Source organism: Oryza glaberrima, chromosome 2 (assembly GCF_000147395.1).
Source record: "Oryza glaberrima chromosome 2, OglaRS2, whole genome shotgun sequence".
Taxonomy (NCBI): Eukaryota; Viridiplantae; Streptophyta; class Magnoliopsida; order Poales; family Poaceae; genus Oryza; species Oryza glaberrima.
The window spans coordinates 5,147,304-5,171,467 of NC_068327.1; the positions used below are offsets into that span (position 1 = coordinate 5,147,304).

At 41.3% G+C, this 24,164-nt stretch overlaps 4 protein-coding genes across 4 annotated transcripts; 2 read left to right on the forward strand and 2 right to left on the reverse strand.

The window, feature by feature from the left end:
• The first annotated feature begins 1,562 nt into the window (after window positions 1-1,562).
• On the forward strand, window positions 1,563-7,725 carry LOC127762354 (copper-transporting ATPase HMA4). Its single transcript, XM_052286844.1, has 9 exons — window positions 1,563-1,846; window positions 2,537-2,799; window positions 3,643-4,388; window positions 4,564-5,035; window positions 5,118-5,285; window positions 5,791-6,045; window positions 6,153-6,275; window positions 6,383-6,868; window positions 6,964-7,725. The coding sequence occupies exons 2-9, from the start codon at window positions 2,539-2,541 to the stop codon at window positions 7,387-7,389; spliced, it is 2,937 nt and encodes a 978-aa protein (XP_052142804.1). The 5' UTR covers window positions 1,563-1,846; window positions 2,537-2,538; the 3' UTR covers window positions 7,390-7,725.
• A 541-nt stretch (window positions 7,726-8,266) lies between these two features.
• On the forward strand, window positions 8,267-11,187 carry LOC127762355 (exopolygalacturonase-like). Its single transcript, XM_052286845.1, has 3 exons — window positions 8,267-8,889; window positions 9,437-9,744; window positions 10,266-11,187. The coding sequence occupies exons 1-3, from the start codon at window positions 8,296-8,298 to the stop codon at window positions 10,702-10,704; spliced, it is 1,341 nt and encodes a 446-aa protein (XP_052142805.1). The 5' UTR covers window positions 8,267-8,295; the 3' UTR covers window positions 10,705-11,187.
• An 821-nt stretch (window positions 11,188-12,008) lies between these two features.
• Window positions 12,009-15,618, reverse strand: LOC127764670 (fumarylacetoacetase). The gene is made up of 14 exons (XM_052289578.1): window positions 15,309-15,618; window positions 15,037-15,115; window positions 14,670-14,728; window positions 14,457-14,581; window positions 14,290-14,364; window positions 13,869-13,944; window positions 13,570-13,669; window positions 13,436-13,495; window positions 13,133-13,203; window positions 12,970-13,032; window positions 12,803-12,867; window positions 12,620-12,716; window positions 12,404-12,529; window positions 12,009-12,284 (listed from the first exon to the last, which is right to left on the reverse strand). Exons 1-14 carry the CDS (start codon window positions 15,537-15,539, stop codon window positions 12,222-12,224), a joined length of 1,290 nt encoding a protein of 429 aa, XP_052145538.1. The 5' UTR covers window positions 15,540-15,618; the 3' UTR covers window positions 12,009-12,221.
• A 3,517-nt stretch (window positions 15,619-19,135) lies between these two features.
• LOC127761233 (3-oxoacyl-[acyl-carrier-protein] synthase, mitochondrial) lies at window positions 19,136-23,389 on the reverse strand. The gene is made up of 13 exons (XM_052285497.1): window positions 22,957-23,389; window positions 22,071-22,178; window positions 21,924-21,995; window positions 21,585-21,671; window positions 21,341-21,492; window positions 20,950-21,030; window positions 20,826-20,859; window positions 20,512-20,578; window positions 20,361-20,437; window positions 20,169-20,229; window positions 19,932-20,014; window positions 19,777-19,848; window positions 19,136-19,697 (listed from the first exon to the last, which is right to left on the reverse strand). Exons 1-13 carry the CDS (start codon window positions 23,308-23,310, stop codon window positions 19,533-19,535), a joined length of 1,413 nt encoding a protein of 470 aa, XP_052141457.1. The 5' UTR covers window positions 23,311-23,389; the 3' UTR covers window positions 19,136-19,532.
• Between the last annotated feature and the right edge of the window lie 775 nt (window positions 23,390-24,164).

A 24,164-nucleotide genomic window follows, 5' to 3' on the forward strand; every position in this document is an offset into this window, starting at 1 on the left:
CAAAATAAATATAGATTCACCGCCGTTCGTCGGCAACCGTTTAATTATCACGGTTACTGATAAATTTGATAGGGATATGCCTTTCGACTATCGTTCGCATTTTGAAACCCTGGTCTGAGTTGTCATTTTCTCACAGTGCTAAAGTCAACACCAAATGTCCAATGCTGTCCATCTATTTTTATTCGGAATATATGTGTTTTGAATACTACCTCCGTCCCAAAATACTTGTCGCTTTGGGTTGGTTTGGTTTGTGGCCTAAATAGGCCTTACCAAATTTTGTCAATGCCAAATTTTGGCAAGTTTTGGCATGACTAATTTTGTTAAGGTAGAGTTGTGTTTGGAGTGAAGCCAAAATAGCCTAAGTTCACTATTGAAATGGCCTATTTTCTTAGGCATGTCAAAATTTGGCTTCAAACTAAATAGACACTAAACACTATTGAAATTGCCAAATATTTGTAAGCCTAATTTAGGCCTCAAACCAAACCAGCCCTTTAAGTTTTTGTTTGTAACTTTTGATTATTCGTCTTATTCAAAAAATTACGAAATTATTATTTATTTTTTGGCTTTATTATCAAAAGCACTTTAAGTATGACTTATTTTTTTTATATTTATAATATTTTTTTAAATAAGACGAATGATCAAACGTTGTAAAAAAAAGTTAGAGCGATAACTAATTTGGGACGGAGGTAATACATACGAAATATGAGCCAGAAAAGTCCAGCCAAATTTGTGGGCAGGGATATGGGGGAATCTTCTTGAGATTGCCCATCATCTATAAGCATCTAGAGACATCCTATCCAAATTTGTACCACCATAACATTTCCTTTTACATAAGGCATACGAATGCATATTATTGAGAGCACCACACCAACTAGGCTACTTATATAGGTCACTGCATAAAGAGGAGATAAAGGCATGAGCTTTTGTTAAGCACCTTCATTCGTTTTCAATCTACATGAAATTTTGGTCAGGTGGGTCGAGCCATGGTGTATGTTGACGTGCCAAATCAGTGGGAGCAATGCGCATTAACTGAGCCGATTACAAAACATATTTAAAAATACTCAATATATTTTTATTTATCCCCTATCCATTTCAAAATGTAAGACTTGGTCCTGTTCGATATTTGTGACACGCTTTTTAAATTGCTAAACGGTGTATTTCGTAAAAAGCTTTCAATATGAAAGTTGCTCTAAAATATCATATTAATTTATTTCAAGTTTGTTTGGTACGTAAATATTAAGATTAAGAAAAAAAAATCACGTTTCAGATCCCAGTGATCAAATTCTTCTCACGGACTGATTGGCTAAAAAACGTATGGATTTTTACGCGTTGAAATAAGTACACTAGAAATGCTTATACTATGATACAAATTTTAAATAACAGAAATACTTATATTTTGGAACACTAAACTAAGACATACTAATATGCATTGTTTAGGGGCTTATATGAGAAATTTCAAAAAACGAGGGCAAAACAACGAAGCAACGAAAACGATAAACAGGGAGCGGAGAAAGCGAGCGCGCATCGGCGCCACCCCGACAAATGGCGATAGAGCCCAAATCCAAACCAAACTCAAACTAAAAAAACAAATCCCACCGAAAACGATATAAAATTCGAGCGAGGGCCAAAGCGAAAAGCCGCCGAATCCACGCCATTTCCCACCCAAATTCCACCCGAATTCCAAACCCCACCAAATATAAATCAAATCCCAACGTGACCTCCCCCCGCGGCCGCGGCCTGCTTCACGCCTCCCTCCTCCTCGCCGCCTCGCCGCCTCGCCTCGCCTCCACCGCCTCTACTAAACCCTCCGCCGCCGCCGCCGCCGCGGTGATCACCGGCGGCCGAGGTAAGCCGCCGCTCTGACGCTCCCTCTTGACGGACGGCGCGTTTGGTCTCGCCGCCTTTGGCGTTCCGTGTTTTTATCTTCGCCCGGATTCCGGATGGATTTTGATTTTGATTTTTTTTTGTTTCTGTTTCCCCCAAATACCCGGGGCCTTGTTTGGGTTCGTGGAGATAAACGCGTAGTAGGCGGAGTTGCTGCGGTCGCCGCCTCTTTTTTTTCTTGTTCCTCTTTTGTCAAATGGACAGTTCGTTGGTTGTCGTTGGCGCGGTGGAGTTGGATTTGTGGGATTTTTTTTTCTCGGGCTTAATGCAAGTGGTGGTTAAACAATTTGCTTCAACGCTATCACTGAACTTAGAATGTACCAAAAAGATCCAAACAGTTTGATTTAATGTTATTTTACTAACAAATTGGGGGGGGGGGGGGGGGGGAGGCTGCACCTGTTAGTGCTTACCAGGACTATACTTTTGGGGATTTTTAAGGAGTTTACATCTGTACTGAGTTCATAATTATCTGTACTGAGTTCATAATTATCTGTACCGAGTTCATAATTCATAGTTCAAGTTGTACTTGCAGTACAGAAGTTTGTGCTGGATTATGAGAAGCTATTATTATATCTTACCAATTGGCTGTAAAATATAGCATGGACATATGACCATCTGAATTTATGTTGGTTTTTGGTTGTTCCTGGGACAGGGATGGAGCAGAATGGAGAGAACCATCTCAAAGATCCACTTCTTCAGGCAGATGGAGGCGGCTCCGGTGCTTCTCCCGCCGGGGCGTCGCCGCGGAAGGAGAGGAAGACGAGGAAGGTCATGTTCAATGTCCGGGGGATCTCGTGTGCTTCGTGCGCCGTGTCGATAGAGACGGTGGTGGCTGGCCTCAAGGGAGTCGAGAGCGTCTCGGTTTCGCCGCTTCAGGGCCAAGCTGTTGTCCAGTACAGACCAGAGGAAGCCGATGTAAGATTGCCTTGAGCTGACGGTCTTGTTCTCAACTGCACTAGATTTCCCCAGCATGGGAGGGACAATTTTGGGTGTTTCTCATCATGGGGCAAAATAGGATTTAGGATTTAATGCATATCTATATTGTCCTTATTCAAGTTATTGTGGGCCAGTTCTCTATTTGACTAGGAGTATATGTCTGCAACTCTGCATGAATTTAATTCCAGCAATATGGTGGTTTTGAATTCCAGGAGCTGAATTTTATCCTGTAGATGTCATGATTTAGGTAATTAGGATACATGAAAATTTTGATTTCAGCTTTATATTGGTCATTTATATAAGGTCCACGAGTAAGTACTACGAACCAGTGACTATCTTAACAATCTTTTTTGTCAGCGTGGGCCAAACCCTTGACAATGACTGTGCAATCATATGATGACCTTTATACCTCATCGAGTTCATGTTCTCCAGGCCTGTAATATTGAATTACTTCGCAATCATATGATCTTTTTTACCTCTTACTCAGAAATTTTTACTAGCAGTTTGGTTCGAATCAGTATTTATCAAGGTTCTAAAAATTGGTAACTGGTACTTGACAGTTAGTGACCATATAGCTTGTGATGTCAAGTTCAGGCTCATGTAGTCTCATGTTCTTTGTATACAGTTGCCATCATGCAATTGCCAGTTAGGCTGTATAGTCACTAATGAGTGCACCAACTGGTAACTTTTGTCTGCATGGACATGCTTTCAGTTCACTAAACTCATGTATATTTCAAGTTGCACTCATGAAGTAATGACAGGATATTTTACGGTTTGGCATTATTTTCCATCTGTTCTCAGTTTGGATTCTTATTCTTCCAGGCAAGAACCATAAAAGAAGCTATCGAAGGCCTCAATTTCGAGGTCGATGAACTTCAAGAACAGGAAATTGCTGTATGCAGACTCCGGATAAAAGGAATGGCATGTACAAGCTGCTCGGAATCTGTGGAGCGAGCACTTCAGATGGTACCTGGAGTGAAGAAAGCTGCAGTGGGACTTGCCCTAGAGGAAGCTAAAGTCCATTTTGATCCAAATATCACAAGTCGTGATCTTATAATTGAGGCTATTGAAGATGCTGGATTTGGAGCTGATCTCATTAGTTCCGGGGATGATGTGAACAAAGTCCACCTAAAACTAGAGGGTGTGAGTTCCCCAGAAGACATCAAACTCATTCAGTCAAGACTGGAATCTGTCGAAGGTGTGAATAATGTGGAATGTGACACAGCGGGACAGACAATAATAGTTGCATATGATCCTGATGTCACTGGCCCACGATTACTTATTCAGTGCATTCAGGATGCTGCACAGCCCCCTAAATACTTCAATGCTAGCTTGTATTCACCACCAAAGCAAAGAGAGGCAGAGCGCCATCATGAAATTAGGAATTACAGGAATCAATTTCTTTGGAGTTGCCTGTTTTCTGTGCCTGTATTCATGTTCTCCATGGTTCTGCCAATGATTTCTCCTTTTGGGGATTGGCTGTTTTACAAAGTATGCAATAACATGACGATAGGTATGCTATTACGGTGGTTGCTGTGTTCTCCAGTTCAGTTCATTATTGGTTGGAGGTACAATCCCATCTCTCGAACAGCTTCTTCTTGATGTTGTTTCATGTTCCTTATCTCAAGTCTTGTGTTTATTGTATTTAGCCTAAATATAATGTTGCCTTCGTTTGTTTCCTTCATTGCACACATGCACTATAAATCATGTGTGGTTATTCACTATGTGTTATTTTACTGACAGATTTTATGTTGGAGCTTATCATGCGCTAAAACGAGGATACTCGAACATGGACGTGCTTGTTGCTTTGGGGACAAATGCTGCATACTTCTATTCTGTGTATATAGTTCTGAAGGCACTAACATCAGAGTCATTTGAAGGACAGGATTTCTTCGAAACTAGTGCTATGTTGATATCTTTTATATTGCTGGGGAAATATCTGGAGGTGGTGGCCAAAGGAAAGACATCAGATGCTTTGTCGAAGTTGACTGAACTTGCACCAGAAACAGCTTGTCTTCTTACTTTGGACAAAGATGGAAATGCCATTTCAGAAACAGAGATCAGCACTCAGTTACTTCAGAGAAATGATGTCATTAAGATTGTCCCTGGGGAAAAAGTCCCTGTTGATGGTGTTGTCATCAAAGGCCAAAGTCATGTGAATGAAAGTATGATAACTGGTGAAGCAAGGCCAATTGCAAAGAAACCAGGAGACAAGGTTGGTATTTTTTGGATCCTGATTGTATTTGCTCTTGTTATGAACTAGTATCCTGATGGTTCAATTGACTTGTTTTTAACAGGTTATTGGTGGTACTGTAAATGACAATGGTTGTATAATTGTTAAGGTCACTCATGTTGGGTCAGAAACAGCTTTGTCACAGATAGTTCAGTTAGTTGAAGCTGCTCAACTTGCAAGGGCTCCAGTTCAGAAGTTGGCAGATAGGATTTCACGGTTTTTTGTCCCAACGGTAGGTTCGCTTGTTTTCTCCTGCAAATTCCCTTCGTGCTATTTCCCACCAGCGTTTACAAAATTGCAACATTGCTATATTCTACCTGCCTAGCTACTGGTTAATAACAACTGGCTAGGGTGGTAATCGAGGTATTTATCCTAGACAGTAGACACATAGTCAACTGCACTGGAAACTTTACCTGTACTGGTCACTAGTTATCGCACTAATAATTTCTTGGTATTTCTACCCTAGACTTAGTCAGCATTCATCTGGAAACTTTCTTGAACCTACCCCAGCTTCTACTGTAGAATCGTAGAGCAAATTATATTCAATTTAGTGGAGTAGCAGTTTTAACTCTACTCCTTACCAAGTTCACCTCCTCTGTAAACAGCTGGTTACTTATGAGAAATGTTACCCTGATTGATACTTGCAAATGTTTCCTAACTACTTTTGATGCTTCTCATGCATACTTTCTGTGAGATCGTCTCTTTCTTCATCTCATATTGGTCCCTCTCATTTTAAGGTTGTGGTGGCTGCATTTCTTACATGGCTTGGCTGGTTCGTAGCTGGGCAATTCGACATATACCCTCGAGAATGGATTCCAAAGGCAATGGATAGCTTTGAGCTTGCTCTGCAGTTTGGAATATCTGTTCTTGTTGTTGCATGCCCGTGTGCTCTTGGACTGGCTACCCCGACTGCTGTTATGGTTGCCACTGGAAAAGGTGCTTCTCAAGGTGTTCTTATTAAGGGTGGCAATGCACTTGAGAAAGCTCACAAGGTAACTGAGATGATTTCTATGTCATGTATTATTTTTTCTCACATCAAATGTATTCTATTTTTTTATATTGTGACACTAAACTATTCCTTGTATTTCTTTATGTGCAGGTTAAAGCTATCATATTTGATAAAACTGGAACGCTGACTGTCGGTAAACCTTCTGTTGTTCAAACAAAGGTGTTCTCCAAGATACCGCTACTAGATCTGTGTGATTTGGCTGCTGGTGCAGAGGTTGGCTTCTTAGATGCAAATGCTAATAATTTTTGTTGAATGGCGTGTGATGTTCCTAGTTTGCTGTCTCATTTCATCAAACCTTAACTTTTTTCTAACTTTGTCAGGCGAACAGTGAGCATCCTCTATCAAAGGCTATTGTAGAGTACACAAAGAAGCTCAGGGAACAATATGGATCTCACAGTGACCATATGATGGAGTCCAAGGACTTTGAGGTGCATCCAGGGGCAGGGGTGAGTGCCAATGTTGAAGGCAAGCTGGTGCTGGTTGGAAACAAAAGGCTTATGCAAGAATTTGAAGTTCCAATAAGTTCTGAAGTAGAGGGACACATGTCTGAAACAGAAGAGCTTGCTAGGACCTGTGTGCTTGTTGCTATCGACAGAACCATCTGCGGAGCTCTTGCTGTGTCAGATCCTCTGAAACCTGAGGCAGGCCGTGCCATTTCATACCTCAGCTCAATGGGTATCTCGAGTATCATGGTGACGGGCGACAATTGGGCTACAGCTAAATCCATAGCTAAAGAGGTCGGGATTGGCACAGTATTTGCCGAGATCGATCCAGTTGGTAAAGCCGAAAAGATCAAGGACTTGCAGGTGCAATCTTTTCTCCTTGCAGCAAAAACAAAGTTGGAATAGATCACAGATTTTACCACCATTATTCCAACTTACATCACATCATTTGTTCACAGATGAAAGGGTTGACGGTGGCCATGGTCGGCGACGGGATAAACGACTCGCCGGCTCTAGCCGCTGCAGACGTAGGCCTGGCGATTGGGGCTGGAACCGACGTCGCCATCGAAGCTGCCGACATTGTCCTGATGAGGAGCAGCCTCGAGGATGTGATCACTGCCATCGATCTCTCCAGGAAGACCCTCTCAAGAATCCGGCTCAACTACGTCTGGGCTCTGGGCTACAACGTCCTGGGCATGCCGGTCGCCGCGGGCGTCCTGTTCCCGTTCACCGGCATCCGGCTGCCGCCATGGCTCGCCGGAGCTTGCATGGCGGCCTCGTCGGTGAGCGTCGTCTGCTCGTCGCTGCTGCTCCAGCTCTACAAGAAGCCATTGCACGTCGAGGAGGTGGCTGCTGGACCCAAGAATGACCCGGATTTGGTGTGAAGACTGAAGAAGCGTCGGTCTTGCTGTGCTGACTGAAACTGAGCATGAAGCAAACGCCTTGTTTGCAGTGGCCCTCCTGACTGATTTCTGTACAGTAGTCATGTTTTGGGATTCTCTGTTTTTTTTTGGGTACTTCTGATTGATTCAATAATAATTTGGGGGGCTTAATTGCTATCCAGTGATATATAGATGTGAAATTGTGTTTAAACAGTGGAGAACAGTTGTTGTATTTTCTGGCAAGTGACCATTGCGACGTTGTAGCATTGGACTAGTTAGTAACTAGTTGAACTGTAAACTCATTGCAAAAGTAATCTACTCTTTAGTTATCCTTTGGAACGCTGCATGCTTATCTTGCGGAAACCGAACTGAATCCTCTGAAAATCCTATAACATTTCATCTCAAATTTGTAGGAATATGTTCGTCGATACGCGCTATTTCAAACAATAAATTCAAAAGAGCACTGCTACACCAATTAAAATTTTCTTACTAAACTCTTACCCTTAATTATCTCAACCGATTGATTTAACTATATGGGATTATAAAAAATCTAGGATATATTAATAGCATGACACGTCAATGCTAATAAGCGTTCAGTAAGAAAAAAGTAGTAGGTATAGTCTTTTCCAATCAAAAACTTTCTGCTCTAAAATCATGTGAAAATTCATCGAGATGTCAGGACGGGAACGGAAGGAAAATGATCGGTAGGCAACGACGAGGAAGAAGCAGCAGCAGCAGCCGCGCGTCCCGTTGGTTCGCGCCAAAAATAGTAGAAAAAACCCGCGCGCGCGACACCCGCGTCGTCGTCCGCTCGCCGTGTCTAAACATAGCTAAGCTCCCCTTCCCGCCGTATATATAATCCGGCGGCGCGCCCCTCCTCGACATCGCCGTACCTACAAAGATATCAACATGGTTTCCTCCACGAGAAGGACGACCTCGTCTCTATCCGCCACCACCGCCGCCGCCATCGCGGCGGCGGCGGCGGCGCTGATGGTGTCCGTGGCGTTCGCCACAGCGCAGTACACGCCGGCAGCGCCGGGGGCTGCAGCGGCGGGTGCGGCGGCGGGGGCGACGCCGGCGGCGCCGTACACGCCGGCCACGCCGGGGGCGGCGGGGGCGGCGCCGTCGGTGCCGGCGGGGCCGCTGGACATCGCGCAGCTGGGGGCGAAGGGCGACGGGACGAGCGACAGCACGGCGTTCGTGCTGCAGGCGTGGAAGAACGCGTGCAACGCGACGGGGACGCAGAAGATCGTGATCCCGCCGGGGAACTACCTCACCGGCGCGCTCAACCTCAAGGGGCCGTGCACCAGCAGCATCATCCTCCGCCTCGACGGCAACCTCCTCGGCACCGGCGACCTCAACGCCTACAAGACCAACTGGATCGAGGTGGAGCACGTCGACAACTTCGCCATCAACGGCCACGGCATCATCGACGGCCAGGGCCCCCTCGTCTGGACCCACAACCAGTGCAACAAGAACTACAACTGCAAGATCCTCCCCAATGTAAGCAACCTACACCCTCATCGTCTCTCTCTATAGCTACCTCCTCCTCCGTTTCATATCATAAAGTAGTTCTATTTTTCTATTCAAACTTATTTAAATTCAGCTAAATTTGTATATACAAAAAAGTAACACCTATAACATCGAATTAATTAGTTTCGAATAAACCTTATACTCTCTCGTTTTTCATACACACGTTTTACAAACTGTTAAACGTTGTGTTTTTTTTATAAAAAAAATAAAATAGTTGTTTTTTTTAAAAAAATTATATTAATATATTTTTAAAGTTTATTTTAGCTAACGTTTAATTAATCAAATGCTAATAGATCACTCCATTTTGCCTTTGGGAAGGTGGAGTTTCCAACCTCACATCTGAATATAGCCTAAGCTGGTCTTTTAACCAGCAAACACTATTGAGTATCACAGTCCATTTATAATTAATTGACATGGGCAAAATAACCAATGCTGTGATAGTAATTTGTATTGTTATCTTCTTGCTTCTCTGTATGACTAATAATGGGCAATTAATTAAAACAATGGATGGATGCAGAGCTTGGTGATCGACTTCTCGACGAACGTGACAGTGAGGGGGATAACGCTGAAGAACAGCAAGTTCTTCCACCTCAACATATACGAGAGCAAGAACGTGGTGATCGACAAGGTGACCATCACGTCGCCGGGGGACAGCCCAAACACGGACGGCATCCACGTCGGCGACTCCACCAACATCACCATCAGCTCCACCACCATCGCCGCCGGCGACGACTGCATCTCCATCGGCCCCGGCACCAAGATGGTCCGCGTCAACGGCGTCCGCTGCGGCCCCGGTCACGGCATCTCCGTCGGCAGCCTCGGCCGGTACATACATACATACATACAACTGCCCCTTTCCTTCCCTATAGCTAAGCTAGCTAGGACTTGTTTAGTTCGTGAAAAAAAAATTTTGGATGTCACATCAGACGTTTGACCGGATATCGGAAATGATTTTCGGACACGAATGAAAATACTAATTTCATAACTCGCCTGGAAACCGCGAGACGAATCTTCTGAGCCTAATTAATCTATCATTAGCACATGTAGGTTACTGTAGCATCATTCGTAGTATTTTGAATATCTATTTAACTATTCGTCTTATTAAAAAATACGTAATTCATATTTATTTTGTTCTAAGTTGTTTTATCACTAAAATAGTACTTTAAGCATCTTATGCATTTGCATAATTTTTTTTAATAAAACAAATGATCAAATATGCGTCTAAAAGTCAATGACGTCATCTATTACAAAATCAGAGGTAGTTAATAACTACTTAGTAGATAATTTGTATGTAAAGAACCCCGATAATATTAACTTCTGTTGTGTGTGGTTGGCCATCTCTGCAGGTACAAGGACGAGAAGGACGTGGAGGACATCACCGTCACCAACTGCACGATAAAGGGCACCACGAACGGCCTCCGGATCAAGTCGTACGAGGACTCCAAGTCGCAGCTGAGGGCGACCAAGTTCCTGTACGACGGCATCACCATGGACAACGTGAGCTACCCGATCATCATCGACCAGAAGTACTGCCCCAACAACATCTGCTCCGCGTCCGGCACGTCCAAGGTCGCCGTCACCGACATCGTCTTCAAGAACATCGTCGGCACGTCGGCGACGCCCGAGGCCGTCACGCTCAACTGCGCCAACAACCTGCCGTGCCAGGGCATCCAGCTACACAACGTCGACCTCAAGTACGCCGGCCAAGGGAACACCACCCTCTCCGTCTGCAAGAACGTCGCGGGCAAGTCCAGCAACGTCGCCAAGGAGCTCGCCTGCGTCTGATTTTCATCTTATTATACTACTCTTCCGTTTCATATTACAAGTTATTTGGTTTTTTTTTAAAGCCAATTTTTTCAAAGTTTAACCAAAGTTTTAAAAAAAATATAGTAGTATTTTCAATATAAAAAGAACAATTATCAGAATATATTTCATATTGGATTTAATTAGACTAATTTAATATTTTATATGTTGCTATATTTTTTTTATAAATTTGTTTAAACTAAATAAAAATTGACTAGAAAAAGTCAAACAACTTATAATATGAAATGGAGATAGGGGGAGTAATTGTCATATAGTTGTAAGTTAATCATCGTTCCCTCCGCTACATTCCCCTCACTTGTATTCTTCATCTAATTATTTTCCTCTCTCTCCCTCTTCGGATTTTTTTAATTATTTTCTTCTATTTATTTTTATGTTTGCTTCTTCTTCGTTTGGAATATATGATTCTTGTCCTGATTTCATTTCATTTAGTTTACTCGTTAATTGATTAATTAATTAATTGTTATCCGTTTAGTTGTCGTAGGTTAATCTCTTCAGTTCAATTATTTTTTTGTTTGATTCTTCTTTGTTTGGAATATATGCTTTTCTTTTTCTGATTCTGATTCGGATGGAAACTGATCTGATTCGTACAAAATATAAAAATAACCATACCATAAGCCGTATAAGGAACAAACAAAGAATGATCACACGAGCTCTGTCTAAATCTAGCTTAATTCATCATGGCCATCTTGAATTTTGCAAATCAACGTTCTCGGTGCTTGTTTGAGACAATAAAAGGCTTTCTTTCTTCAATCGGCAAACAAGAGGAATTGCTATGAGATTCGTGCGTGCAAAAGGTGGTTTGCACTAGGATTTCCCAAACCGCCGGGGCCGGGGTTACCGCGCGGTAACCGCGGTAACCATGAAAAACCATGCCAAATTTATCAAAAATTCAAATTATTTTTTAAATTTATTTGAATTTAAGAAGGTTACCGCGGTATTTATATTACCGTACACTCAGTATTTATATTACCGTACACCCGCGGTAAACCTATTAACCGCACGCACGGTTACCGACGGTAAGTCGAACCTTGATTTGCACCCAGTAAAACATTTTGTTGTGTTTTTACTTTTGCTTTTACCAGATAGCTTGCTACCACGTACTAGCATAGCCCTGCAATACATGCAGCATGCACGAGTGGTTTCACCAGCTCACCTCCAAAATCCAAACCAAAATTTTGGCCTCAACGTTCTGAACCGTTCGATCATGCGACCAACATTACATCGATTTTCACATCCAGCATTGCATGCCAAAATCACTGAGACAATGACGACTTCAAATAAGTTCTTATTGTAACTGGAGAACATTAATTACATCCCTTCTGTAAAGCTCAGGGAAGCATACCTTATTAGTATTTTTACCATCACTAAGCACTAAAATATAGATGTAATTAGCTAGATACATTGCCTCACTGCATGCTTTCTTCAGAGATTATTGACACACTGATGAGATGAAAGCAGGCTATCCTCTATATGTTGGATCATGGAAGTGCAGGCAGAACCTTCCCAGTGCAGGTTCCGAATCCGACATTGTAGCCTTCACCCTGTAAAAACATGTAGATGGATGGCATCAAGATAGAGCATGGAATCTTCAAAGAGATATTTGTTTTAGACGAAAAGAGCTCTAAATTTGGTTTGATCAAGACTTATGAGATTGCTGTACCTTGCAACAAGCTGTCAAGATGACCTCATCCCCATCTTCTAGGAACTTGCGGATCGAGTTTCCAACTGATATCTCCTTCTGCCCATTCCATGTTAGCTCCAGCAAACATCCCAAAGATTCTGTCTCCTGAAAGAAGGCAGATGTTTAGTTGTAAACATGCACGATAACTTCTAGATTGGTATGTTTATGGTGATATTTGAAATGGTTATTCCATACAGGTCCGCTTAGTGTGCCAGTTGCAAACATATCCCCTGGTCTCAGATTGCATCCATTAACAGTGTGGTGTGCTAGTTGCTGTGTTAAAGTCCAATACCTGGGAAAAAATAGTTACAGTAAGGACAAAGTTAACAAATACATATGGTAATGAAACGGCAATCGGAAAACAGGAAGCATCCTTACAGATGCTTGAAGTTACTCTTTGCAACCATTGATGGTTCACTTTGCTCCTTGGGCTTAATCCAGACCTTACAGAAAATGAAATGCAGTAATAATCATCAGTTTATGTTTTAATCAAATAGCTATTAATATAAAAATATAAAAGAAGAAATGCCATGAGAAAATCCTACCTCAAGAGGAATATCATAGTTTACGTGGTTCTTTTCAGCTAAGTAAGGCAAAGGTTCAGGTTCCTGCCACGCAAAGCAATTTAATTTATCCATAGAACAATAAAATGATGATTCTCAAGGAAAATATGGTTAACTATATACTATAATACTAAGACATGCTCACCTGCTTAGGAGCTTCACAGGTGAAAGGCTTTAGGGCATCCATAGTAACGATCCAGGGTGATACGCTGGTACCTAAAAATCACAAAGTAGGAAGGAAACATGTTACATTGACGAAAGATAAAAGCATAGTCCATTGCGGAAATCATGGAAGAATCCACTCAAGTAATTGTCCAGGCCACAGTAGAAATATGATCATGAGCATTTGTAAAAACTAAGCAATAAATGTGCAGGAAACTTTTCAACAGAGAGTGGTGTATTAGTGAACATGGCATAAGTATAACTGAAAAGGCATCAGGTGTCTTACTGAAACTTTTCCCAAGGAAAGGTCCAAGAGGTATAGTTTCCCAAGCTTGGATATCTCTGGCTGCAATATTATACAAAACTCAGTTTAACCAAAGTATGCAACTGATCTGAACGAAAACTGAAAATAATACCTACCACTCCAATCATTCATTATCATTAGGCCAAAGATATGTTCTTCAGCATCATTAATATCGATAGGTTTTCCCAATTCATTCCCTGGTCCAACAATGGCTGCCTGAAAGCAACAAGCCAACAAAGCGTTATGATATATTTGATCCAGGGGAAATGAAAATATCTATAACTAATTACATATGGCCAGATTTTATACCACAATGACAACCAACAGCTCAAATTTAACAAACATGCAACAGGTATGTCAATAACAGTTCAAGAATACCAAATACTGTGAGTCAAGAGGTTTGTAAGAAACTAACCATCTCAAGTTCAAAATCAAGCTTCTTAGAAGGACCAAAATAAGGTCGAGAATCTCCTGTTGGATGGCCTTGCCCTCTAAAAGGCAGAGAAAGAGGACATTATTGACATATCAATTGGATATTATGACAAAAATAAAATGTAATATACTACACATATGTATCCATCTACAATACATCACTGCATGCAACAAAAAGTTGAATGCAGCAAACATCATCGAATATAGTGAATTATTTGAAAGAGGGCATTTAGAGCAATAATTAAGCAAAATAGACACTTCAGACTTCAGAGGTTATGAAAAACTAGAAACAGCTACCCGCTATCCAATAACACTAATATATTCAATCATTCAAACAATAGTAATAAAACTATCTCATAATCTGACAGGAATTTGATAACTATCCGAATCTATGGGATGCGTACTTGGGTCGAATGATGTCTGTTCCAGATACAATCACAGAGGATGCACGACCATGATAACCTATTGGAAGCTGAAACCTGATGAAGCAAACATACATTGCAGATTAGTGTTTATGTCAAAACCCAAGTCTCAAGTCTCAGCACAAGGCATGGTCAAGAAAATACATTACCAATTTGGGTTGACTGGGGTCTGTGGCCCACGGAAGATGAACCCACAATTCCTTGCATGGTGCACAGAACAAAAGAAGTCGGTGTAGTCTCCTACCGTGATTGGCAGAAGCATCTCTGTGTCGCTCTAAATGATAAAAACAGAGAAGTTAGTGATTTCATAAATGGTCATCCTGTTTCTCGTAACAAAGAAAAGAGTAGTTGATCAAGCTCACCATGGGAACAAGGCACTTCTTCTTCAAGGCCTCGTTGTCACGCAAAACCGGCTCATCAGCTGCAAAGATTAGAGAACCCATTAAAAAAAAGTGTAAGTCTACCTCAGGATCTCATAATTCTTGGATAGTTTTGAACATAGGCGGTTAATCGATACTTTCAGTTTTGAACATAGGCGGTTAATCGATACTTTCTTGCATCATGATACATTGGCACAACATAGTACTAACAACACAAGTACAGGTAGAATTACTCATCAGCATCAGAATTTGGGGGGCAGAAGCCGCGCTACTCATCGTGCATTACTAACAGCATAGTAGACTACTACAAGATATTGGGAATTTGAAGTGAGCAGCTAAAGTGTGAAACCTGAGAGGATCTTCTGCAGCGTGGCGCGCGCCTCCTTCCAGGCCGGACGCCCCATCCCCAGGAACATGTTGAGCGTTTCCTGCATGCACACGAAACAAACCTAAAAATTACTACTACTTGTAACCACCAAAAATCACAGTGGAATCAACCACCCAAATCTCCAATCTCCGCGCCGCGCAAATTGCTGCTAAGCTTAGCTCAGCACCAGCAGATCAACCGCAACACAAGACGAGTAGGTAAGGTAAGGTAGGTAAGGTAGGCAGGGTGCGGACCTGGCGGAAGCAGGGGGAGGCGGAGAGGAGGGGCCCGTGGAAGAGGCCCGCGTCGGAGACGGCGGCGAGGTCGAGCGCGAAGTCCCCGATGGCGACGGCCGGGCGCGGCGGCTCCGGCTCCGGCGAGCCCCGGCGGCGGAAGACCCCGAAGGGGAGGTTCTGGATGGGGAAGTGCGACCCCGGCGCCACCTCCACGAACGACCTCAGCGGCGACCGCGACCCCTCCGCCATTGCCGACTCCTCTCTCGTGTCGTGTCGTGTCGTGGCGCAGATGAACAGTGGAAGAGCGAGGCGAGGCGAGGAGAGGAGGAAGAAGAGGCCGCAATAAATAGGCGCAGATGAACGGAAGCGGCGCCGGATAGTACAACGATATGAAGTGTCCTACACTCCTACTACTGGTAAAAAAGAAAAAGAAAAATTAGCTGCGTGATTTATCCCAAAAAAAAAAAAGGAGCCATGTACGATCAGGTCTCTTTCTATGGACTCTATAAAGTATTAAGGCTGCGTCCCCACACTCGCACCCTTTTTCAAATTGTTAAACGGTGCATTTTTTTACAAAAAGTTTCTATACGAAAGTTGCTTAAAAAATTATATTAATCTATTTTTAAAAAAAATTAGCAAATACTTAATTAATCACGTGCTAATCGCTGCTCCGTTCCGAACGCAGCCTAAAGCCTCATCGATTATCCACATTTTCTCTAATAATTTTAACGGTTTATTGAGAAATACAAATTAATTCATAGGTGAAACTTTGATATATTTGTCTGTAGCCTAAAAAGGAATTACGTTAAAAATATTTTAAGATCAACTTTAAAATTAAGTTCGAAAATTCAAACTTTGGTTTTTTCTTTAGCTTATTAGATCAACCGATGGAGCTCTTACTCTCTCCATCCAAAATTTTAGAACTTAAGTATTTCTATTGCCATTCATTAAGACTAAGAAAAAAAAGTTATCATGCATGTAAGAGCAAGTTTAATAAGGGACTTATTGTTTAGGTTATGCTTATACTTATGGTTATAAGCCAAAATTTTAATTTTAGAACTTGATTTTGAATTTGATCTTTTTGTTTTCTCATCGTAGTTTATTTTACAGCATTTGGTTTTGAATTGTTAAGAACACACAAATAAAACTTTTACTCATAAATGATTTATATTTGCAAATAAGTGATTCGAATAAGCATATGAATAAGCGAAACAATAGGATTATAAGTAAAGCTAACTATTGGTTATTAGTTCATATTAGAGCTATCATGCATAATAGATTAACTATAAGTTTCACTTTATTTTTTTCTCTCGCTATAATTTTAATGTGATATTTTGGAGCATGTGTAGAACTAGCTTTTGCATTAGAGCCAACACCCATCATTTTTCTTTACCTCTCTTTCACATTAGCTTATAGTTGGTTTATATAGCCCACTATTATCCTTGCTCTAACAAAGATCAAGAGCTATACTATGTATGTAACCAATGGGCATAAAAAATGTTGCTTGGGTTCCGATCAACAATTTAATCTAGTATTGTAAAAAGAAAAGACAATCTCTTCATTTCAGTCTTATGTACTTAAAGTCTATAAATATGTCTATTTTATTTAGAAAAACTAAACAAATAGAATATGTATAAAACTTTTGGATGGAGGGAGTAGTAATAGATTTAAATGCTTTTGGATATAGTCACGGTAAAAATATAGCACCATATTCTTTAATTTGATTTCAGCTTGGTTTCCCCCGTGTGATCACTTTTATGTATGTTTTGAAACTCTCCTATCTTCTCTTTCGAGCACATAATTGATTGGTTTTTACAAGACTAACTATAATATAAGTATTGAAATTTACATGTAACTATAGTGTAAATACATATAATTTGTACCGTAAAAGAATTAATTATATTTGGTGCCACAAATAGAGTTAGCCTACATGGTTATGTTTCGATGAAGGCATGACGAGGGTCTGGTCTTGTAGGATTTTTTTTTTTGGTTTATCTAAAACGTTTGTGTGGATTTTTGTGGTGTCAAAACTCAAAACTATCCAAGGATTATGAAGCTTAATTTAACCGTCTCTAAACTTTTGAATTTTAATTTAACTTCGATAAATTTACAGTGTCATGTAGAGCCGTTGTAAACAAAGGATTTTCCTATTAATAATTCGGCCAACCAATCAAATAATAGTAGGATTTTTCGCACCGAACGAAAATAGGTCTCTCCGTCTAGGAAAAGCAAAAGCTGACGATCGAGAAAAAGTAGGCGCATATTCCGGTTCAAGTAAAGTAATTTACGGTACAACTGCTGTGCTCATACTTCTAGGTTAGTTATCTCTTTGGTAAAAAAAAAAGCTCATCATACATGCATAGTGTAATAAAAATCACTTGAGTTTTTGTTTTCAGAAAAGGTTGAAGTACAGAAGAATGGAAGTAGAGTTCAATTCAGATAATTCTTGTTGACGCACACGAATACACGATCGTTGCTACTGAGAAAAGGACACAAAGAGTAGAATTCTTGTTATGCTCTTGTGCGCTAGCTAGGAACACATTTATCTTTTTGTTAACTTATTGGCAACAACCAAAATTTAAAATTTACAACACTCCCTTATAATATTTGACGTTGGTTTGAACTAGCCAACATCGTCAAATATAACGAAACAAAGAGGGCTTTTTAAAACCATCAATGACAAGTTTTTTTTTTCTATGAATCACTTTTGATCGCTACACAGATTTTTTTCCCACTACCTGCTTAATTCAAACGGTTTTGAAGAATTTTAAGAATTTAACTGATTTCTATGAGAATTTGTAAAACCTTTTCGTTTAAAAAGGGGGTCATCATGAACTGTTTTAGAAGGAAAAGAAAAACAATTTCTTCTCCCATGCTTGGAGAGAGAAATCGCGGCTACATGTGAGGGCTCAGCACGAATGAGTGACGTGCCAGGTTGCCAACCGCCCGGCACCACACGCACCGGCGATCCGATCCATCCATCCAGCCAGCCAGCCAGCCTACGTGTCCAGATTCTTCTAGAAGATATCATCATCCACACAACAAACCAAACCAAAATTTCCTTTTTAGGGCTCCTTTGAATCGGAGGATTTGCATAGGAATTTTGGAGGATTTAATTTCCTAAGAATTTTTTCCTATGAAACCCTTTGATTCATAGGAAAGTATAGAAAATTTTCCTTAGGATTGTATTCCTATAACTCAATTTCATAGGAAAATAAGCAAGAGATTCAACCTCTTGGAAACTATCTTTTGCTTTATTTGTTTCCTATGGTGCTATCAAAGGGACCCTCTTCATATTTCCTGTATTTTCTATTCCTGTAGAATTAGGAAAATATGCCACTTCAATTCCTACGTTTTTCCTATTCCTGTGTTTTTCCTATCCTGCGTTTCAAAGGGGCTCTTAACCAAACGAGCCCCAGCAACAAACTCTGGTCTGGTCTCGTATGGTTGGCAAGGCACGCTCTATAGCCAACTTCAACTTATAGCCTGTTACTTCCTCCAAACTCTGGTCTGGTCTCGTATGGTTGGCAAGGCACGCTCTATAGCCAACTTCAACTTATAGCCTGTTACTTCCTCCGTTGCACAACGTAAGTCATAATGTGGAAAATGCTAGAATGACTTACATTATGAAACGGAGGAAGTAAGATGGACGTCGTTTTGTACCATATCATTTTTTCAAAAAAAATGACAAATATATGGATGTATTTAGTTTATTACCAAACATTGGTAATGCCTACAGAATTTTGACAATAACACATTTAATCTATTCTACTGAAATTTGATAATGTTAACTTACAAAAATTTTGTCATTGCCAAATTTTGAAAAAGTTTATTTTGCATCAATCTAGCCCTTAAACACTTCTGTCATCCAGTCTGCCTGTTGCAAAATCAGTCTCAGGCATTTTCAGCCTCACATGTAAAACAAAATTACAAATACATCATCTCTATGTACGAGGTAATTCACAATCCAGCGAGACAATATATGAATTTATGATTTAACTTAAGATAAAATTGAAAACAAAAAAAAAAGATACTCCTCTAAAATTCAACGAGTCACAAAATTAGCAAACACAAGAACAATGGGGCATGCCGCACAAAGGGTGAAAAAATGACTGAAACCTCAGCTTCTGCTCAGTGCACGCGGATGGTGCCTCCCGGTGTTTGTGCAGGGAAAAAAAAAATCTCTGTGGATGTTCAGCTACAGCTCTTCAGGCAAAACAGACAGGGTGCTGTTAGAAACAACTAAGGAGGGCACGAGAACAGCAGCGACGTGTTGGTTCCACCAAACCCAAAGGAATTCGAGATGGCAGCTCGGATAGGCATCTTCTTTGGGGAAGATAGAGGCATGAACGCGCCTTCGAACAGCGTGTCTGGTTTTTCTAGATTAAGTGTCGGTGGAGCGATGCCCTGAAAATCGAAGATAAAATGTTATGCAGAGAACTCCTGAACTCAAACTGTTGGTGGTCAGTAACTGTAGACAACATACATGGTGGATGGCTAATACGGTGAAGATTGCTTCCACTGACCCAGCTGCCCCAAGCAGATGACCAATTGCTCCCTGAAGAATGTTGTGCCATTTGTCGTGAATGGGAGACGAAGGAATTGTGATGAATTAGTTGCACATGAGTGTGGGGGCTATACCTTTGTTGAGGACAATGCAAGACCACCTGATGTTGCATGGTCACCAAAGACAGATTTGATTGCATTAGCCTCTACAGCATCACCTAATTGTGGTTCAAATCAAACCATCACCTTTTATCATTATAGCTACAGATGACGTAGAACCAAGAACATGGCTTATAATGAAAAATATATATATGAAAAAACAGAAGTGCTGTCAGTCCAGATGAGGCTTGTCAGTCTGACTGTGCCACTTACCAAGAGGAGTTGAGGTCGCATGTGCATTCAGATAATCGATTTGATCTGCCTGAAGGCCTGACTAGAATAAGAGGAAGAACATTATCAGAATGTACCATAAATAGCCATGATGCATTTTACAGTTCCTTAACAACAATGCCAAATTTCTAAAATGTGCCACACAAAAAATCACAAAGGTGTATGACATTGCACCTGATCCAAAGCTCGTTTCATGGCTAAGGTAGCACCTCTACCATCATTTTGTGGCTGAGTTATGTGGTGTGCGTCACCTAAAAGAGTCATTCACAATGAAAGGCATCCTAACGACAGAATAGACAAAACTCTTTGTGGAATAGGAGGATACCAGACATTCCATAGCCTCTCACTTCTGCATAAATTTTTGCCCCACGTTCTTTTGCATGATCAAGTGCCTACAGAAGAGTATATGGTTAACCCTCTTAAGGTCAAATAAGATGAACTAAATGACACTTTCCAGACATAGAAAAAAACGCATACACGATAGAGAAAAAGAATTAGAATATTAAGGGATCAATAAGTGGATATGTGAGTCAAACTGATCATAAGACAGATCAAAGTATTAAATGGCTGATATTAAACTACACTCAACCAGAAACTTCAGAACGAAGGTGTAAAATACCAACATTTTTCTGAACTCACCTCCAACACCATAACTCCACAACCTTCACCAATCCTATTAATTATTTTGAAACAAAGATAAGAATAGCCACACATGAAAAAGGAAAAAAAGAAAGGGGGTATGATTTGATAAAGGATGACATACACAAATCCATCTCTACCACAATCAAATGGCCTGGAAGCCGCTTGAGGAAGAGAGTTATATTTTGTAGACAATGCTCTTAATCTGAAAAACAAATAACATCACAATGAAATAAGATAAGGTTGGCCACACTAATCAGAGGAGCAGACGCAATAGGGAATAGGGAACACTGAAAAATTAGAGATAAAGTTTGCATATGGATATTTATGGACCATGGGTGTTTTGTGTACATAGTTGGTTGAGGTCCCCTATTACTTCCTACAGCCATAATGCGAAAGGTATACCATATAACCTAAATAAAGCATTGAAAAAACTTACAGTATTTGCATAAAGAGAGCATATAAAAGAGTATTATGGAACATTAGTACAACAAAACAAGAACAAAGATGCTTACCTAGAAAATCCAGCTATAGACAAAGCATCAATGCTGGACTCTGTTCCACCAGCCACCATTACATCCGCGTCTCCAAATTGAATCATCCGTGTAGCATCACCAATAGAGTGGGCACCTGTGGCACAAGCTGTCACAGCAGCATGGTTTGGACCCTAAGTTTGAACCATTAATTATCTGAATTAGCATCCATGTACGAAATGAATTATAGAATGAAAAGCCTGAACTATGGCATATGACAATTCACCTGGAAACCATATCTCATGCTGACATGACCGGATGCCATGTTAATCAAAATCTTGGGAATGAAATATGGACTGAGGCGACGTAGACGCTGTGCCATAATAAAAATAAATTTCAAATTTCAGTGCTGAAGTTACTGGAAGATTGTCGTTTACATTGCAAGTCACCTATGGCACTGCTTAGCAAAAGCATAAAAGAATGATGACGAGTAGAGAGTTCAGCACGTAGAAACACAATAGCGGTCAAGATAAATCATCTAGAAATATAGAAATCCAACTGCCATATCTGCCACAATAGCTAATAATACCAATAGAAAAAAAAATAAAAGAGTGTGGATACAAACATTTTCAAGTATCATCTGCGATGCATCTAAAATGTCTGAGATGCTTCCAATCCCTCCACCGATTGAGACTCCCTGATACAACTCCAGGACACCGCAATTCAGAAACACATAAAAAAATATATAGTTCATACCAACAGCAGTTTGTACCGTTCTTTCCTTCTTCTCATCTTCTGAAGGCAACCAATTTGCATCTCTTAAAGCCTCATCAGCTGCACATAGAGCATAGGCTATAAATCCGGATATAGATTTATTGTCCTGGAAACAAGAAGGTCAATCAACAGTTCAAACATCAAAGCATGATACAGAGTTTAACCATATGAGATATTCAGCACCGCCATTACATGTTTACAGCCATGCAAACAACATTCTGTCAGAATATTTTGGCTCCTAGTAGGAGAAGGAAAAAAATGGCAGAAGTAATTCTATCTACACATTTTGTTCCAAACTAGGACGTGCATATTTCTATAAGTATGCAATGAAAATATGAGTGGGAGCACAAATTAACAAAAAAAAAAAGGAAAGGAAAACATTGAGAAATCAAGACACTTGTCACTCCTGGTGGCACTCAAGATAAGGTCATTGCCATTGTACAGCCTACCAGGAACAACATTAGTTTTTGTATTATGATGATCTATCACATTACTAGCAGAAAAATCGTGTTGGATAAAGAATTATAGATAACCTCAAATAGGAAAAGTGGTGCTAGAGGTAGTATGGGCAATCAATATCTATGTACATATTGGCCATGAAATGCGGTTAAACTTATCATCGCCACAAAATGGGGTGAAATTATGATGTAAGGACAGCGCAAAAGTTGCATTCCTATATATTTGCAAGACCTAAACGTGTTCCAATTTTAGCATCCAACAAGGCCTGAACAAATCACTCCACTCCTCAGTGCTTGAATCCCAATGCAGCACAGAAAGCAATCTACTGCACCAATCCAATCTCGCATTAACAACTAGTAGAAGCACATTAACAAAGCATTGGAATTATTAGGGCTAATGAAGCAACGGTGAGTATGATAAGCAACCTTAGTCCAAGCCTCCTCGTCGAACTCGGCGTCGCCCTTCCCGCGCGGCACGGGGGCGGCGACCCTGGACGGGAGCTGCTCCAGCGTCCTCCCCGCGTCGGCTCCCCCCGGGAGGCGCAGGTCCTCGGCGGCGAGCGCGCGCACCGCGCAGCCGCCGGCCACGAGGCGGTCCCAGGTGGGCCCCACGCCGCGGCCGAGAGGGGTGACGGCCCCGAGCCCCGTGACCACCACGCGGCGCCCCGCGGAGGGGCGCGGCGGGGGGAGCTCAGCCTGCTCCGCGGCCGCCGGAGCCGCCGAGGAGGAGGAGAGCCCACGGCGTAGGCCGAGGCGGAGCGCGCGGCGGAGGCAGCCCATCGCGGCGGCGCCGCCGCAAAGCCGCCGGAGTTCGAAGCAAAGGCGAAGAGTGGAGATGAGTCCTCTCGACTGTTTTCCGTTTCGAGCAGTTTACAGCCGCTGGATGCGTGCATCGAACGGCTAGGATCTATTGATGTACTGCCTTTCTTTTATTATTTTTTCCCCTTTTTCTTCTTTAAATTTAAATATTGTTGGGGCTGAACCAAATTACTTCAATGTGCAAACTATAATTTACCAACCGGCAAACATATTTCACATAATCAACCCTCATCTTGCTATAAACTTTGAGGACAGTTTCAACTAGCAAATCAGCAGTGGAATAACAATAGACACATGCACACAAGACACGGTGATTTACGTGAAAAACCATGGGACCAACGATGCACTCCAAGCTTCTGTTATAATCAATAATGGGCACAAATGGAGTCTTCACTAGAACATCTAAATGCACATCGCAACATCAGCTATAACATCAAGTTACACACTTGACATCATCAACATCAACCACCAAAACTAACAAGAGGTATATCAACAAACAAGCAGAGAAATAGCATATCCTTTTTGGTTCTCAACTGAGATCTCCCAAACCACATATGCAAATTGCACGAAACTTGGTACAAATGATGGCCTATGAGTCATTTCCAAGCTGTCCAAAAAACAACACAATTGAACACCATTTGACCCTTCAAACTAATATTCCACCAAATGTTGCATAATGTAACTGCAGCAACTCGAGCTGACAAACCACTACTCAAATCGGTACTCTACTCAACCAATCCTTGCATAAACTAGCCAGATTAAAGTGCTCAAAGTAAGGAACAAACTCACCAAGTTTGGTGCCAATTCAATCACGT

What these genes read in the sequence shown, in the direction of transcription:
- LOC127761233 (XM_052285497.1), bottom strand. Translation starts at nt 23,310, where the DNA reads ATGGGCTGCCTCCGCCGCGCGCTCCGCCTCGGCCTACGCCGTGGGCTC. An exon ending in CGCAGATGATACTTGAAAAT is followed by an intron (nt 21,672 to 21,923) that starts GTTTGTATCCAC and finishes ATTATGGCACAG; the next exon opens with CGTCTACGTCGCCTCAGTCC. An exon ending in TCTATAGCTGGATTTTCTAG is followed by an intron (nt 21,031 to 21,340) that starts GTAAGCATCTTT and finishes TTTGTTTTTCAG; the next exon opens with ATTAAGAGCATTGTCTACAA.
- LOC127764670 (XM_052289578.1), bottom strand. Translation starts at nt 15,539, where the DNA reads ATGGCGGAGGGGTCGCGGTCGCCGCTGAGGTCGTTCGTGGAGGTGGCG. An exon ending in TTGATTTTGAACTTGAGATG is followed by an intron (nt 13,670 to 13,868) that starts GTTAGTTTCTTA and finishes TGTTGCTTTCAG; the next exon opens with GCAGCCATTGTTGGACCAGG. An exon ending in TTTCCTTGGGAAAAGTTTCA is followed by an intron (nt 13,204 to 13,435) that starts GTAAGACACCTG and finishes TGTGATTTTTAG; the next exon opens with GTACCAGCGTATCACCCTGG.
- LOC127762355 (XM_052286845.1), top strand. Translation starts at nt 8,296, where the DNA reads ATGGTTTCCTCCACGAGAAGGACGACCTCGTCTCTATCCGCCACCACC. An exon ending in ACTGCAAGATCCTCCCCAAT is followed by an intron (nt 8,890 to 9,436) that starts GTAAGCAACCTA and finishes GGATGGATGCAG; the next exon opens with AGCTTGGTGATCGACTTCTC. An exon ending in TCCGTCGGCAGCCTCGGCCG is followed by an intron (nt 9,745 to 10,265) that starts GTACATACATAC and finishes CCATCTCTGCAG; the next exon opens with GTACAAGGACGAGAAGGACG.
- LOC127762354 (XM_052286844.1), top strand. Translation starts at nt 2,539, where the DNA reads ATGGAGCAGAATGGAGAGAACCATCTCAAAGATCCACTTCTTCAGGCA. An exon ending in CACGGTTTTTTGTCCCAACG is followed by an intron (nt 5,286 to 5,790) that starts GTAGGTTCGCTT and finishes TCTCATTTTAAG; the next exon opens with GTTGTGGTGGCTGCATTTCT. An exon ending in AAAAGATCAAGGACTTGCAG is followed by an intron (nt 6,869 to 6,963) that starts GTGCAATCTTTT and finishes ATTTGTTCACAG; the next exon opens with ATGAAAGGGTTGACGGTGGC.